This window comes from Homalodisca vitripennis, chromosome 5 (genome assembly GCF_021130785.1).
Source record: "Homalodisca vitripennis isolate AUS2020 chromosome 5, UT_GWSS_2.1, whole genome shotgun sequence".
Lineage (NCBI taxonomy): Eukaryota > Metazoa > Arthropoda > Insecta > Hemiptera > Cicadellidae > Homalodisca > Homalodisca vitripennis.
Window position 1 is genome coordinate 173,190,534 of NC_060211.1, and position 17,203 is coordinate 173,207,736.

Below are 17,203 nucleotides of genomic sequence, written 5' to 3' on the forward strand. Positions count from 1 at the left end.
CTGTACCTGCACCTGCCCTTGCCACACATCCACCCTTGGTCAGGGTGTCCAGGCTTATCTGTGGCTATAGTCTTGTCGGCCCTACACTGAACTGTACCTGCACTTGTCCTTGCCACACATCCACCCTTGGTCAGGGTGTCCAGGCTTATCTGTGGCTATAGACTTGTCGGCCCTACACTGAGCTGTACCTGCATCTGCCCTTTCCACACATCCATCCTTGGTCAGAGCTCTGGCTATCTGTACTTTAAATTCTGCATGAAGCTACACCAAATTTGTAGTTTTTTAGAGGTGTGATTGTTGACTCTGTTTGGATTGTATTTGTTTGAAGTTATATCTACATAATTACTGATGAAATGTTTGTTTAGTTTGTAGCATTCATATTAACCCAAATGAAATGTAGAGGTTGGAACAATTTTTAATCCAATATCATGGATTAAGATACCAAATCTTTTGCAAACAAGTTGATATTAGACTAATCAACAAGCTTTTCATAAAAGTACTGAAAATCTAAAAAATTAACAAATTTATAAGTCTAATTTTAAAATTATTGAGAATCTACTCCACATATAGGCTCAAAAATAGCTGGAATGCCTGAAAACAATTGACATGAAAGTTAATTTAATAATAGTGAACAGTTCACTGTACAACTGCATATGGTTCAGGCAATTTTAGAAGATTTGCAGGATCATTAAAAAGAACTCCTAGCAATATTAAGTTAGACAGGAAATATGCACTATTTAAAATAATTTTATTCCAATATTTTATATCGAATTGTAAAATTCATACAATTCTAATATGATCTTTTAAATTACTTATCATGTAGTTAAAAAAAATTTACCAGATAGAGTATTAAAGTATTATTAAACATTACATTTCATTTCACACTTCCACAGTCACTAAATGAACTGGAAAAATCACAAAATACCTTTAACTTTCAAATTTGTTTTGAAACAATATGTATGAATTTCAGAACAATATCAACTCTATGAACTGATATGTACAAATCATTACACTAATGCATAGTGCAAAAAATGTTTTTATGTAAAAGAGCTACTGCTGTTTGAGCAGTTTTATTTTGTGCCACAACTGTTATTCAATATAAGTCGGTTCCTGAAAGAAGAGATTTCTATACACGGTTTCTACCAGTGCCGAGTATAATGCATTCAATGAAGTATGGACACGGCTACAGTTGACTGTTTACAACAAATGTTAAATTGCTGAAGCGTCTGCAATAAACTTTTCCGTGAGCATATGATTTCAGAAGATGAGTAGGCTCCCAGAAGCCAGTCCTGGAGATTGCTAAGGTTTAGAGTTACATGAGATCTATCTAAACAAATAACCAGATTTGAGTAAAAACATTGTTTATTTTTATTTTTCAACAACTTCAACATTGTCCCTTCCATACACTACTACAAGTTTTCCATCAGGAAAGCAATTTGAACGTTAAAGTCTTCTTCTGAGAGCAAGTTTATACTCTCTGTACCTTTTTCTTAACAACTCCAACTGTCTCAAATCTTGTTCCTTTTCAGTGTACATTTCGCTTTTAAGAAAAAATGTCTGGTCGAGGTTTAGAAGAAACGACACAGTCAAGCCATACTTAGCAAAATGCAATTTGAATGTGAAGTTTAGCTCCAGTTCACATTCCTGTTAGTGCATCGTCTGGAATCTGGAGTCATGTTCGTCTGAAGAGACCCAAACAAAGTCGGTGGGAAGAAGCTCAACATGAACTCTTTACATCGCTTTGACACCAGAGACACCCAGACAACAATATACAATCAGATGATAAAATGTTTGCTGCTTCTGGCTTGTGCAAGTGTATCTTTAAAGTGGTCGTGCTCTCTTATGCCTTGGCGGATCTTGTTGAAACTAGTACCATTAGAATTGCAATAAAATTCTACAAATACTTGGTGTCTAGTACATTTTTTGCAACTATACTGGTGTTTTTGTTATTTGACTTTAAACATTTTCAACAGAAGCCATTTTGTTAATATTAAGAAAATAACACCATTTTTTTTTAATTTTCCTTTTACCTATTCAAACCTATGTGCCAAATTTGGTTTCTTTAGCTTAACTATTTTTAGAGATAATAATTTGTTAATAAAAAATAAAAAATGGCGGATAGTGGCTAAACAAAGTGGAAATTGGAAAAAAGTTATCGTTCATTTTTAGCTTAGAATCACACATAAAATCTGAAAATGCATAGCCTTTTTGTTACACCCTGTATAGTTTAATCTAGGTGAAGAGGTATTGTCATTGCCTACCGAGTTTCCTACACACAACGGACCTATGGTGGAAAGGGTTGATTCAATGTGAGTGTGCCATAGCTACGTTAAGTGTACAATGTAATTAAAGAAATATGCACAATGGGCCAGAGTTTTATCCTGGAATGAGAACCATGCCTTGTTTTTCCACAACTCAGGTCATCAAGTGTAGATAAGACCTCAAGATAATAGTTCTTATTCCACGCATCGTTCCACGAACAAGATCCTATGAATGATGAAGAAATCTAACATCACCATGAGTCTTCTATTCCTTTTTGAACAGCTTAAACATCTCAAAAGCACAACTACGTGAGAAATATTCATAATCATAATCAGACATTTGTTTAATAAAAAGGTCTTTATGATTAACTTTATCTAGTTTCATTAAGAATTTCACATGGTTTATTGGTTTATGAAAATGTGAAACATGTTTCCAACAGGCAGCTCATATAAAAATGAAAGTCATATTGAACGGTTGGTACTAAGGTGGTTGGTGGGAAGGAGAAGAGAAATGCCAAGTAAAATTTCACCTAGGGGCCCAAACTGTTGTGTGGTTGGAAAATTAGTCTAAATAATTATTAGCAGGACATATAATGGCTTGGGGTCTCTAGAAACTAGAAACCAGGTGTTAGCTATGGCATCAATAGGCTGCATAAAACTGAAGCTGTGTGATTATGCACTCAGGAATCATTTAGGTTGGGAGCTTCGGTGGAGCAAATTGCAATAGAAGTAAGATCGTGTGGGTTTGTTTCATTTAGTTTGGAGTGAGCCAGGCTTTTTTCCTAAATCTTATAGTACACTGTTTATTGAGCAATGTTTAAGTGTTGTTAGGTTCTTATCAAACATTTACATTGTGCGGTGGCCAGATGTTACAGTATTTTTTGAGCAACGTTTAAGTGTTGTTAGGTTCTTGTCAAACATTTACATTGTGCGGTGGCCAGATGTTACAGTATTTTTTTGAGCAACGTTTAAGTGTTGTTAGGTTCTTGTCAAACATTTACATTGTGCGGTGGCCAGATGTTACAGTAATTTTTGAGCAACGTTAAAGTGTTGTTAGGTTCTTGTCAAACATTTACATTGTGCGATAGCAAGCAGTTACAGTAACTTTTGAGCAATGTTAAAGTGTTGTTAGATTCTTGTCAAACATTTACATTGTGCGGTGGCCAGATGTTACAGTATTTTTTGAGCAACGTTTAAGTGTTGTTAGGTTCTTCTCAAACATTTAAATTGTGCAGTGGCCAGATGTCACAGTTTTTTTATAACAACGTTTAAGTGTTGTTAGGTTCTTCTCAAACATTTAAATTGTGCAGTGGCCAGATGTCACAGTTTTTTTATAACAACGTTTAAGTGTTGTTAGGTTCTTCTCAAACATTTACATTGTGCAGTGGCCAGATGTCACAGTATTTTTTGAGCAACGTTTAAGTGTTGTTAGGTTCTTGTCAAACATTTACATTGTGCGGTGGCCAGATGTTACAGTATTTTTTTGAGCAACGTTTAAGTGTTGTTAGGTTCTTGTCAATCATTTACATTTTGCGATAGCAAGATGTTACAGTAACTTTTGAGCAATGTTAAAGTGTTGTTAGATTCTTGTCAATCATTACATTGTGCGGTGGCAATATGTTGCAGTATTTTTTTAACAACGTTAAAGTGTGGTTAGGTTCTTCTCAAACATTTAAATTGTGCAGTAGCCAGATGTCACAGTTTTTTTTATAACAACGTTTAAGTGTTGTTAGGTTCTTCTCAAACATTTAAATTGTGCAGTGGCCAGATGTCACAGTTTTTTTATAACAACGTTTAAGTGTTGTTAGGTTCTTCTCAAACATTTAAATTGTGCAGTGGCCAGATGTCACAGTTTTTTTTAACAACATTTAAGTGTTTTTAGGTTCTTCTCAAACATTTAAATTGTGCAGTGTCCAGATATCACAGTTGTTTTTTAACAACATTAAAGTGTTGTTAGGTTCTTCTCAAACATTTACATTGTGCGGTGGCCAGATGTCACAGTTTTTTTTTTAACAACGTTTAAGTGTTTTTAGGTTCTTGTCAATCATTTACAATGTGCAGTGAACAGATGTCACAGTATTTTTTGAACAACGTTTAAGTGTTGTTAGGTTCTTGTCAATGATTTACATTGTGCGGTGGCCAGATGTTACAGTATTTTTTGAGCAACGTTTAAGTGTTGTTAGGTTCTTCTCAAACATTTAAATTGTGCAGTGGCCAGATGTCACAGTTTTTTTATAACAACGTTTAAGTGTTGTTAGGTTCTTCTCAAACATTTAAATTGTGCAGTGGCCAGATGTCACAGTTTTTTTTAACAACATTTAAGTGTTGTTAGGTTCTTCTCAAACATTTAAATTGTGCAGTGGCCAGATGTCACAGTTTTTTTAACAACGTTTAAGTGTTTTTAGGTTCTTCTCAAACATTTAAATTGTGCAGTGTCCAGATATCACAGTTGTTTTTTAACAACATTAAAGTGTTGTTAGGTTCTTCTCAAACATTTACATTGTGCGGTGGCCAGATGTCACAGTTTTTTTTTAACAACGTTTAAGTGTTTTTAGGTTCTTGTCAATCATTTACATTGTGCAGTGAACAGATGTTACAGTATTTTTTGAACAACGTTTAAGTTTTATTAGGTTCTTGTCAATCATTACATTGTGCGGTGGCAAGATGTTACAGTAATTTTTGAGCAACGTTAAAGTGTTGTTAGATTCTTGTCAATCATTTACATTGTGCGATAGCAATATGTTACAGTAATTTTTGAGCAACGTTAAAGTGTTGTTAGATTCTTGTCAATCATTAACATTGTGTGGTGGCCTTAAGTGTTGTTATGTTCTTCTCAAACATTTACATTGTGTAGTGGCCAGATGTTAAGGTATTTTTGAGCAACGTTTAAGTGTTGTTAGGTTCTTCTCAAACATTTAAATTGTGCAGTGGCCAGATGTCACAGTTTTTTTTTAACAACATTTAAGTGTTTTTAGGTTCTTCTCAAACATTTACATTGTGCAGTGGCCAGATATCACAGTTGTTTTTTAACAACATTAAAGTGTTGTTAGGTTCTTCTCAAACATTTACATTGTGCGGTGGCCAGATGTCACAGTTTTTTTATAACAACGTTTAAGTGTTGTTAGGTTCTTCTCAAACATTTAAATTGTGCAGTGGCCAGATGTCACAGTTTTTTTATAACAACGTTTAAGTGTTGTTAGGTTCTTCTCAAACATTTAAATTGTGCAGTGGCCAGATGTCACAGTTTTTTTAACAACGTTGAAGTGTTTTTAGGTTCTTCTCAAACATTTAAATTGTGCAGTGTCCAGATATCACAGTTGTTTTTTAACAACATTAAAGTGTTGTTAGGTTCTTCTCAAACATTTACATTGTGCGGTGGCCAGATGTTACAGTATTTTTTGAGCAACGTTTAAGTGTTGTTAGGTTCTTGTCAAACATTTACATTGTGCGGTGGCCAGATGTTACAGTATTTTTTGAGCAACGTTTAAGTGTTGTTAGGTTCTTGTCAATCATTTACATTTTGCGATAGCAAGATGTTACAGTAACTTTTGAGCAATGTTAAAGTGTTGTTAGATTCTTGTCAATCATTACATTGTGCGGTGGCAATATGTTGCAGTATTTTTTTTAACAACGTTAAAGTGTGGTTAGGTTCTTCTCAAACATTTAAATTGTGCAGTAGCCAGATGTCACAGTTTTTTTATAACAACGTTTAAGTGTTGTTAGGTTCTTCTCAAACATTTAAATTGTGCAGTGGCCAGATGTCACAGTTTTTTTATAACAACGTTTAAGTGTTGTTAGGTTCTTCTCAAACATTTAAATTGTGCAGTGGCCAGATGTCACAGTTTTTTTAACAACGTTTAAGTGTTTTTAGGTTCTTCTCAAACATTTAAATTGTGCAGTGTCCAGATATCACAGTATTTTTTTTAACAACGTTTAAGTGTTGTTAGGTTCTTGTCAATGATTTACACTGTGCGGTGGCAAGATGGTACAGTATTTTTTGAACAACGTTTAAGTTTTATTAGGTTCTTGTCAATCATTACATTGTGCGGTGGCAAGATGTTACAGTAATTTTTGAGCAACGTTAAAGTGTTGTTAGATTCTTGTCAATCATTTACATTGTGCGATAGCAATATGTTACAGTAATTTTTGAGCAACGTTAAAGTGTTGTTAGATTCTTGTCAATCATTAACATTGTGTGGTGGCCTTAAGTGTTGTTATGTTCTTCTCAAACATTTACATTGTGTAGTGGCCAGATGTTAAGGTATTTTTGAGCAACGTTTAAGTGTTGTTAGGTTCTTCTCAAACATTTAAATTGTGCAGTGGCCAGATGTCACAGTTTTTTTTTAACAACATTTAAGTGTTTTTAGGTTCTTCTCAAACATTTACATTGTGCAGTGGCCAGATGTCACAGTTTTTTTTAACAACGTTTAAGTGTTTTTAGGTTCTTGTCAATCATGTACATTGTGCAGTGGACAGATGTCACAGTATTGTTTGAACAACGTTTAAGTGTTGTTAGGTTCTTGTCAATGATTTACATTGTGCGGTGGCAAGATGGTACAGTATTTTTTGAACAACGTTTAAGTTTTATTAGGTTCTTGTCAATCATTACATTGTGCGGTGGCAAGATGTTACAGTAATTTTTGAGCAACGTTAAAGTGTTGTTAGGTTCTTGTCAATCATTTACATTGTGCGATAGCAAGATGTTACAGTACTTTTTTTTAACAACGTGTTGTTAAGTTCTTGTCAATCAATTACATTATGTAGTGGCCAGAAGTCACGGTATTTTTTAACAACGTTTAAGTGTTGTTAAGTTTTTGTCACTCATTTACATTATGTAGTGGCAAGATATTTTGAACACAACTTGTTCTACAAGACTAGATATACAATTTCATAATATGAGTAAATATAGTCTACAATTTAATTGTAATTTTATACATAAAATACAAAAAATAATTTATTTTAAAACATGCTAATTATTATTTTATTTATTTTAATCCCAAATCTTTGTTAATGGCACTATGTAACAAAGATTAAAAAATAAATAAAATGTGAATAATTTACACATTTTGAATAAAAAATATTGGATAGTTCAAACTATTTTTTTAATCCCGTGACATTTCTTTGTATTAAAAAAATTGTTAGAAATGGACAAATGGGAATTTTGTTTTGGTTAATCAAATTTTTGCATCCATTATAGATCTTTTCTAAGTTATAGAGAACTCCTAAAAGTAAACGGGGCAACACTACAATGCATTATCTAATACGTAGTTTAAACAGTTGACAGTGCTGCCACAACACCCAATTCCTGTGAGTTCACCGTGACTTCTAGACTTTAATCATGTAACACACGTATTTAACATATAGGTTTGGGCCAACTTCCATAGTTTACAGTGTCTCACAGTGGTCTCCATAGTGTTCAGTTGAGTCGGAACATTTATCGACTGGGCCGTTTACCTACAGTTTTTCATATATATATATATATGTATATTTCTAAGGATAATAACGATTTTTTTTATTCATAGTCATCCTTAGATTTATAAATAGATTTCAGACTGAATTTTGTGATAGACAAATTGCAATGTTTTGAAAAATCAACTTGTGCCCTACCTTCATTATTAATTTAATTTTTTTATACGAGTAGCATTACATGTACAGCTTACAGTTATAATAAGCTTGAATGAAAAGTTGAAATTAAAACTATTTGTGTATTCCCCTACACACTCAGAAATCGAATGCTTTCAAGAGTCAGGTAGTTCAGTGCAATGGGTGTCAGAACTAAGTCATTATGAACTATTTTAATCTTGTGGTCTTGAGCTGAAAATCTTGTTCATACATTAATTTTCATATAAACATTTTAAAATAATTCATATAAATTGATAATGTTATTCTATAAGGATTCAGTAAGCCCTCAAACTTTTAAACATTAAGTTGAGTTTAATACGAATGTTGAGTTCAACTCCATTTCACACGCTGTCTCAGACTTGACTCCTGGAATCTGAATCTTTTCATACAGACGTTGTTGACTCCAGATTCCAGAGTCAATTCTGAGACAGCGTCAGATTACAATCACTGCACTAAGCGGAAGGTGAAATGGATCTGAACTCAACATTCGTATTGAATCAACCCTTCCCACCATAGCTACGTTGTGTGTACAAAAACTCAGTTGCTCCACCGTGCTTAGAGATCGTGTTTATCACACCGTTGTACACTCAATTGTGTACCTGATGAGACAATGAGACTATCACTTCACCTATTTAGGTGTCTCCGATGTTGAAACGATGCAAATGTTTTGAGCTTCTTTGTCATCGATTTTCTTCACATCCCTTCAGACGAACATGACTCCAGATTTCAGGAGTCAAGTCTGAGACAGTGTCAGATACCGGACGCTGCAATAAAATGAAGGTGAACTGAAGGTAAAATCAAAATTGAATTGAATCAACCTTTCCCACCATAGCTACGTTATGTGTAGAAAACTCGGTTGCTCCACTGTGATTTGGAATCTTGTCTGGAATATTACAGTGCAATTGTACAGCTGATGAGACAATTTTCATTCAGAGTTCATTTTGAGTTTCTTTGTCATCTAAATTTTTCTATCACTACATACGGTCGTTAACTCCAGATTCCAGGAGAAGCAGAAGGTGAAATGAAGCTGAACTCAACATTCACACTGAATCGACTCTTCCCACCATAGCTATGTTAGGTGTAATGACACTTTACTTCTCATTTAATGAGACTTAGCATTTGGCCCTCTCTAACAATCACATTGACCTAGGATCCTGCACTTGATCCTAAAAGGACGTTTTAACCCTTTCCACTCGTTTGTCGGACGCCGTCCGACATTGCTATTTTACCGTTCCACTCGTATGTCGGATGCCATCCGACATTGCAATGACGTCAGCTTTACTTTATTTTAGGCGGACTACGATGTTTCCGATTTGTGCTGCGAACTCACGGCATTCTCAGGAACTAATAAATGACAGCTGAACTACGATTGGTTGGCTGCTGATTTATTTTGCTTTGTCATTGTAGTCACGTTTCCTAACCAATTTTCAAACACGTTCGCATTAGTGACTTGATATGTTAACAAGTACATCTTTTCTTTCTGATTCAGAAGTTATTGCTGAATTAGAATGAAGAGGCAAGGAACATCAAATAAACATACAAAAGCCAACAGTTATCTGTCAGTATAACAAATATATGGGTGGCGTGGACCAAGCAGACCACTATATTGCTTCCTACAAATTTTCCTGTAAATCTCTGAAATGGTGGAGAAAGCTATTTTTCTGGATGTTGGAAGTGGGAATAGTAAATAGCTTTCTCTTGTTAAACACGAATGAACAAAACCATGGAGAAAAAACTATTCAACACAGGAATTTCAGAGAAATCCTCATCACTGAACTTGTAGGCCATGTCCGTAACCCTATGAGTTTGAAGCGGGGTCGTCCTTATTCAATATCAGTACAAAAAGAAGAAAGGCTAAACAAACACCCAGCTCAACCAACAAAAAAAATCTAAAGACTGTGCTGTTTGTAGCAATAGAAAGGTGCCAGGAGGAAGAAAGGAAACACTTTACTATTGTAAAACCTGTTCAAAAAATCCTGGTCTTCATCCTGCAGAGTGTTTTGAACGATACCATACCGTGCTAAAATATAAAATTATTAGTGTAAGTATCAAATTTTATATCTCTATGCTATAAATTACAAATAAAATAAAACTATTATACAATATAATAATCTATATACTTTATTGACTTCCAGTTTGCTAAAAATGGGTTTTTACTGAAAATATGCTAAAATAAATACGAGCTGAGGGGGCAGACTGGTAAAGGGTTAAGGTTTTCCACCCTTACGCATGTTTAACCTTCAGATACGAGGATTCTGAACTGTAAGTTGCAACAAGCTGAGCTGTACGCAAGTTATGAGTATAAACATTATCACTCAACACTTAAGAGACTCACCGGTATCTTGGACGTGCGCAAGAACTCCAGCAGAGCCTCCAGAGAGCCGAGTGTAGATGCTTGGACGTACACTCCTCGTTCGCTCAGCTTGATCCCACTGAGCGCACTCTTGAGCTCTTTGGCCACTTCATCACGCAGGATCTCCACCTCGTCCGGCTTCTGGGCCACTTGCAGGTTCAGACCTGCCACAAGACACACACGTTCAATAATAATAATAATAAATTGTTCAATGATTAAACTGAATCTTGAACTTTACTCGATAATCTGTTATATTGATATTTGTTAAATGAGGATAAGTAATGAGTCGTGAAGGCAACATGATTTTTCAGACATTTGGCAGTGTTCGGTGGTACAAGAAATCAGTAACACAACATTTCGATATCTGCAATCTGATCTCTTCCTCAGGTGAATAACTAACCCATCACGTAGCTATAATCTAGGATAAAATAAACAAATTTTACTAAAGTGTTGTGGCATGCATATGTCAGGAATCAAAGCAAATATGTTCTGAGTCAACTCCACTCACTCTGTCTAAAGTATGGATTTAATAAAACAAACACTAATTATTCAAACTGGACAAAAGGATACAATTCTATAATCTAAAAACGAACAAGTAGACAAAGTAAATACTGTAATTCTCTCAAAAATTAATTCACAGATATAAACATACTACACTGTAGACACTGTGCTAAATCTTGTTGAGGCAGTTCATTTTCCTACAGAATTCCTGAAATTCATGCAGCCCTCTGGAATACCTTTGCATAACTTGTGTTGAAGGTAGGGTGTCCCATCATTTTACTTCTTAACCTTAATTCCCCTACATTATGCAATGATACATGATTACTGATAAAATCTTTAAAAACCTACATAACAGAATGCATAATACTAACTGGATGTGGAACTGGTTTTGATTCCTCGGATTCCTTTAATTCCTAGAGACCTACCATTCCAATTTCTGCAATTCCTGTGAAATTAAGTTTTTCAATAACAGTTTCACAATACCTGAAACCTGTTCATTTTCAGTCAGAGGGTCAAACATTCATTGTTCCAGGATTAGATTTAAGCGTTCAGTGTTTTTCACATGAACAATTATATGTTGCATTTGCACTGATAACATCCAAGAATAACCAATTTGTGTTGTACAAGGAAAAACACTGCTGTAAATATTGTGTATAAAGATTATTTAGTTATTAATAGTAATAATACACTAATGGTACATAGATTCAAATATCTAATTTCAAAATATCATTTGATAGGTGGGGGTGATTGGTTATTATTATCCAGATAAGTAAATTATATTATTTTTAAGTTTTATCAGAAATTTCTGATCAATATCAGAATTTTTAAGATAAAAATCAATGATTCTTTATGATTGAATATAGAAATATTTAACACAAAATAAAAATTGTATTGGATTTGTGTAAAGCCAGACCGGATGCTAGTATAAGGCATACGAATTAAACCATTCAAGGATTTAAACTGAATGCACTTATGTAGTTGTAATGTAATGTAGTATGGTGAAGAAAATGATGAAAACAACATTTTTGATAAGAGAAAATTAAAAAAAAGTATTACACACATGACAAATTAAACGAATTATCAATTGTTGGGCTAATAAAACATTCTTGACTCAAGGGAAAAAAATATCAGTTGAAAAATTTGTTGGGTAACACTAACGTTTTGCTTCCAAGTACAGGTTACATCAAATATATTATTAGTGACATATATTTAATATTATCACCTGCAATAGCTTTCTCCAGATCCTTAGCAGCTATCTTCACTCCCTGAGCGGCTTTGATTTCTTTATGCTCTATGTAGGCATTCTGTAAAAGTAACAATAATCGTTAGAACTGACTTTAGATGACACTTGAAAAAATTGTGCAACTTAATAAGTGATTAATTAACAAGTTCACGACGACCATAATCGATTTTATGATTTTAAATGTCCAATTATAACAACAAAAGTATGTAAGCTTTGCAAATTCCACAAAAAAAAACATCATTTCAATATGTTTTACCAATTTTTCTTCATTTACTCCAAGGAGTACCTAAATAATTCATTTACCTTAAAAAAATCAACCAATCATGTGCCCGACAGAATACACAATAGTCTGAGTTATTTATTTAAGTGTAGGATCAAATTTAACAATCCTGCAGAATGCTGCCGACCACCTTAACATTAATGCTTTACCAACCGCTCACCTTAACCCTAAGCTCCTTCATAGGTTGGGGCATGAGTAGTGAGCGTATCTGAGTGACAACTGGACCGTCCGTGCCTGCCAGGATCATGGTGTCACCCTCTCGCAGGTAGCCATTGACCAAAATAGCGTCTATCGTTGTTCCCAGCCCAGGGATGGCCTTCACTTCCAGTACTGTAGCCTGTATGAAGACAAAGAATTTTATTGCCATTGATAACTTTACATTGAATACGCAAAGTCAACTTATTTTTCTAATTTACACAAACTTAATCGATTTTATTATTGAAAAAAAATCAGTAGTTACAGCAAAATAAGATCTATTACACATAACTATTAAGAATAGTTAATTTAGGTCAATTGATCATTTATAAATATACAGTTTAAAATATACTGCAAAATATATAATATATAGCTACAATTATTATTAAAAATGTACAGTTTGAAAATATATAATTTAAAATATACTTTAATGCATACTAAATAAAACAGTATAAATTAATATTTTTTCTAAAACTACTTAATCACAACAGTTAGAAGCTAAAATTGTACATCAAAATTCCAATTAAAAAATTCATTTGTACTATAAAATGAGTTTTGAATAAGCCAATTATATTATGTTATATATATTATGTTTGAAAAGTCTAAAAATAACATATTTTGCACTATCAGACAGCCTATTACAAAAATTAATTCAGTCTAATTTGAAAGAGGTGCCAGTTTTAGCCAGTCTGTGAGGAAGTATATAAGTTTAACTCCACCTCTAGTATTATAATGGTGAATATAATTTCTAATTGGAAAATTCTGCAAATTTGATTTGGTAGAATAGAATAAGCTCCATAAGATGCTGAATATAACAGTTTAAGCACATATTCAATGTAAACTGAAGATGAGAATTATTTGGATAAAGAAAAGAGATTCTTAACTAAACTGATGAATGTAAATGAGCCAACAATTGTGTAACATTCCAGATAATTTATGGAAATATCCAATAATTCAGAGATTTCATTGACAAACACCCATCACTTGCCTGAAGTTCCTCACAGAACATGAGGCGTTTGGCCAGCATGGTCTGGCAGTTCTGCACGATGAGAGCCAGAAGGTTGCCCATGCCCTCACCGGTGATGGCTGATGTTGGTACCAGTGATACGTAACTGCGAGGATCTGGGTTGTCGTAGAACAGAGCCGCGTTCAGACCCTGTCATGTAAAATACTTTTGAGTACTTAAACACATGTAGTTTTTTGGTAGTTAAAATAAGTGATATAATAAACAGTTTGGAAACTGAAAGATTTGTATTAATGTAACACTTATAATGTACAGGGAAACAGAATAACAATTCATGTTTTCTTTTCAAATATCTCTGTTTATTTACCTATCCATGTTTAAATATCTAGTTGTTCAATGTTCTGTACAGCACAAGGATAAAAATCTCCATGTACTTAAAAACCAAACGCTTCCTATCAAGGAGCAGAAAACACCTATGAAGCCTATAAAGATTTCAAGAAACAAAACAACTCTAAAGCCTATCAAGACTCCAAGAAACAGAAAACAGCTATGAAGCCTATCAAGATCTCAAGAACTAAAAATACCTCTGAAGGCTATTAAGACCCCAAGAAACAGAAAACTTCTATGAAGCCTATCTAGAACCCAAGAAATAAAAATACCACTGAAGGCTGTTAAGACCCCAAGAAACAGAAAACATCTATGAAGCCCATCAAGAACTCAAAAAACAGAAAACACCTTTAAAGCCTATCAAGACCCCAAGAAACAGAAAACAACTATGAAGCCTATCAAGATCCCAAGAAAATAAAAACACCATTGAAGGCTATCAAGACCCCAAGAAACAGAAAACACCCATGAAGCCTATCAAGACCCCAAGAAACAGAAAACTCCTGTGAAGCCTATCAAGACCCCAAGAAACAGAAAACTCCTATGAAGCCTATCAAGAACCCAAGAAACAGAAAACACCTCTGAAGCCTATCAAGACCCCCAAGAAACACCTATGAAGCTTATAAGACCTCAAGGAACAGAAAACACCTCTGAAGGCTAGCAAGACCTCAATGAACAGAAAACACATCTGAAGGCTATCAAGACCCCAAGGAACAGAAAACACCTCTGAAGAAGCTAAGACTAACCAACACTGGAACAGTTAAGTTGGATAGAGAATGATTCGCATAGATCTAAACCTTGGGAATTCTCACCTTTTCTAACCATTATCATTGGAACAAAGATGGTGGAGGTACAAGGTCAAACCCCTTTTACAAAGGCTCCCATAACCAGAGGCTACTAGAGCCTTAAATGTTTCAGATACTATGGCCTTCCTGAGGCTGTGAAAGCTTCTAGATGTGGGAAGCTATCAACAGATGGGAACTCCACTTGACAGAAGCCTCCCAGAGACTAGTAGCTTGCTTCTAAAGGAAAGGAACTCTTAGAGATGGACTATTCCATATACTAAGATCTTCCTGTCCTGAGTCAGAGAACCTGCTGATCTCCACTGACCAAAACTCCTAAGGAAACTGGCATAAGTTACGATATTAAGGAGATCAGGAGCTATTTCAGATAAAGAATTTCTAAACCTTGAGTTCTGAGACCGAATGCTTTTAAGTTCTCATCAGCTGAAGATTCCCATACGCCAAGTTTCCAGAATAAGAGAGCTTCTAGAAGCTAGAACCTTCCAGAGGTACAGAGTTTGCATAGTTAGCGAACTCATAAAAGTTGAGGGATTCTCAGAGACCTGGAAATTCTTCAGATCGAATTCTCCAGGAAGCAAAATGCTTTGGATCTATTCACAACAGTTTCTTACATACAAATGCATATAAAATCTGAGTGATGAAACACGATTTAAAATTCAAGAACATAAATTTTACAGATGAGGTCATTGACTATATTCTACAATGAAAGAAAAACTGGACACTTTTTAGAGGGCAGCCTGTTTTAGGTCTTCAATTTGGTGTTAATTTTTAAAGTAATTAATTCACTTTCTGCACAATAAAAAAACACAAGTATTTGTATCTGTTTTGCAATACAATTTAACTACTGTCATTACATATTTTAAGTTTTAAATGTTTCTAAACTTAACAAAAACAGACTACTGTAACAACCTGTTCTGCAAATTGAAGCACCACTTCCTTTGTCCTCTGTTCAAACTCCAGCTGTGTGTTGGCTGCCTGGCTCTTGATGATGTCCCTCACGTCTCTGCGAGCCATAGTGTTCCAGTCGTACAGCCTGGAAATTATATCAGTCAACATCTTATAACAATCTTAAAAGTTTTTAAACAATCTCGCCCATAATTAATCGTTAGTAAACAGTAAATTTCAATCTTGTACTGACATTAAATATAACCACTGAATGTAGTCTAGCTGAGAGACAACTTCCATTGTATACAAATATATATTTACTTTTCTTTAAATCTGTAAAGAAATTGCTCCCAAGGTGCTTGTGTCACATTTAATGCAATAAACCAACTGTGATTTTTGATTATGTACCATCTTTATTCCTTTTAATTTTTCTGGATAATAGGGACTTGGCTGTAGGACATCTGTTGTAGGCACACGTAACTATGTTTTGGATTAGGCAGGAAAAAACAATAAATATCCTATTTTCGTCTTACCTGTCAATTTTATTGAGGGCGACGACAAAGGGTGTTTTCTTTGTTTTGAGGAGATTTATAGACTCGATGGTCTGGGGCTCGAGACCGTGCATGATGTCCACCACAAGAATGGCAATGTCACAAAGGGACGAGCCTCGGTTACGAAGGTTGCTGAAACTCTCGTGACCTGGCGTGTCAATGATCAGCAGCCCGGGCACTTTCAGTTCAAACTCTGCAAACTGTTACAACAAATAACAGCTGTTAACATGGCTACAATATATGCCTATAATCTATAACATTTAAGGTGCATTTTGTAAGCAAGCATCACTTTGATTAAAAAAAAAAACCAAGTACATTTTTTATAACACATTTTTAACCCTTTGAGTGCCAAGTATGTAAGGAGTACTGAAAAGTGCCAGGTATTTATCTAGTAAGTCCAACTAAAAGTTTGAAGGCATTTTGCAAGGATTCAGTAAAGAATTCACAGTTTAATTATTTAATAAGCTATTAACCTTAATTTTTTTTAACTGCCTAATTAACATCAAATAACAAAGTATCATTAAATTAAATTTATCAGTACCAAAAATGGACTTACCTAGAAGAATTCCAGAATTTATTTAAATTAAATTTTTCAACCAAATTATCATTACCCAAAAAATTCATATCCTTTTCTTTGCCAATATCACTGGAAAGGGTATTCAATTGTCAATAAATCTTGAAAATTTATATTTTAATCTTCAATAATGAGTAAGTTATACAACATTTAAGAAACTAATGTCACATTGTTTCCAGTAGTCATGTCAACCATAAATGTTTATATGTGAGTTCTATATTGGTTTTCGTTAAAGTCAATTAATCGGAAGTGTACTATAACAATTTATTTTGAAAAGAACAGTTCTTCATGAACAATTTATTATGATATTAGTTTTAAAATATAAAGTTTTCAATTTGTAGTGATGTTTTCCCCAAACCTCCAGTATAATCGGACGTTGGCACTTTTTGGCCAACTTTTGACGTGCGGTAAAATCAGACGTTGGCACTCAAAAGGTTATATAATACAGGCTGAAAGAAAATAAGATTTTAAAGTATTATAACATGAAAGTTGTAAGTAAATTGATTAAGACACGCAAAATCTTTAAAAAATAAACAATAAAGCTATAATGGTATTAATCAATAAAGCCATTAATGCACTTGCAAATT

At 34.1% G+C, this 17,203-nt stretch overlaps 1 protein-coding gene across 4 annotated transcripts in view; it reads right to left on the reverse strand.

Annotated features, from left to right (window-relative positions):
• Positions 1–17,203, reverse strand: part of LOC124363186 (eukaryotic translation initiation factor 5B) — a 120,587-nt gene that overhangs the window by 74,636 nt on the left and 28,748 nt on the right. For all 4 annotated transcript variants that reach the window (XM_046818338.1, XM_046818336.1, XM_046818337.1 and 1 more), the window contains exons 12-17: positions 16,025–16,242; positions 15,516–15,639; positions 13,444–13,611; positions 12,421–12,597; positions 11,960–12,041; positions 10,219–10,400 (exon numbers count right to left, since the gene is read on the reverse strand). In XM_046818338.1, coding sequence (XP_046674294.1) covers positions 10,219–10,400; positions 11,960–12,041; positions 12,421–12,597; positions 13,444–13,611; positions 15,516–15,639; positions 16,025–16,242 — 951 coding nt within the window. The remainder of the gene's footprint in view (positions 1–10,218; positions 10,401–11,959; positions 12,042–12,420; positions 12,598–13,443; positions 13,612–15,515; positions 15,640–16,024; positions 16,243–17,203) is intronic.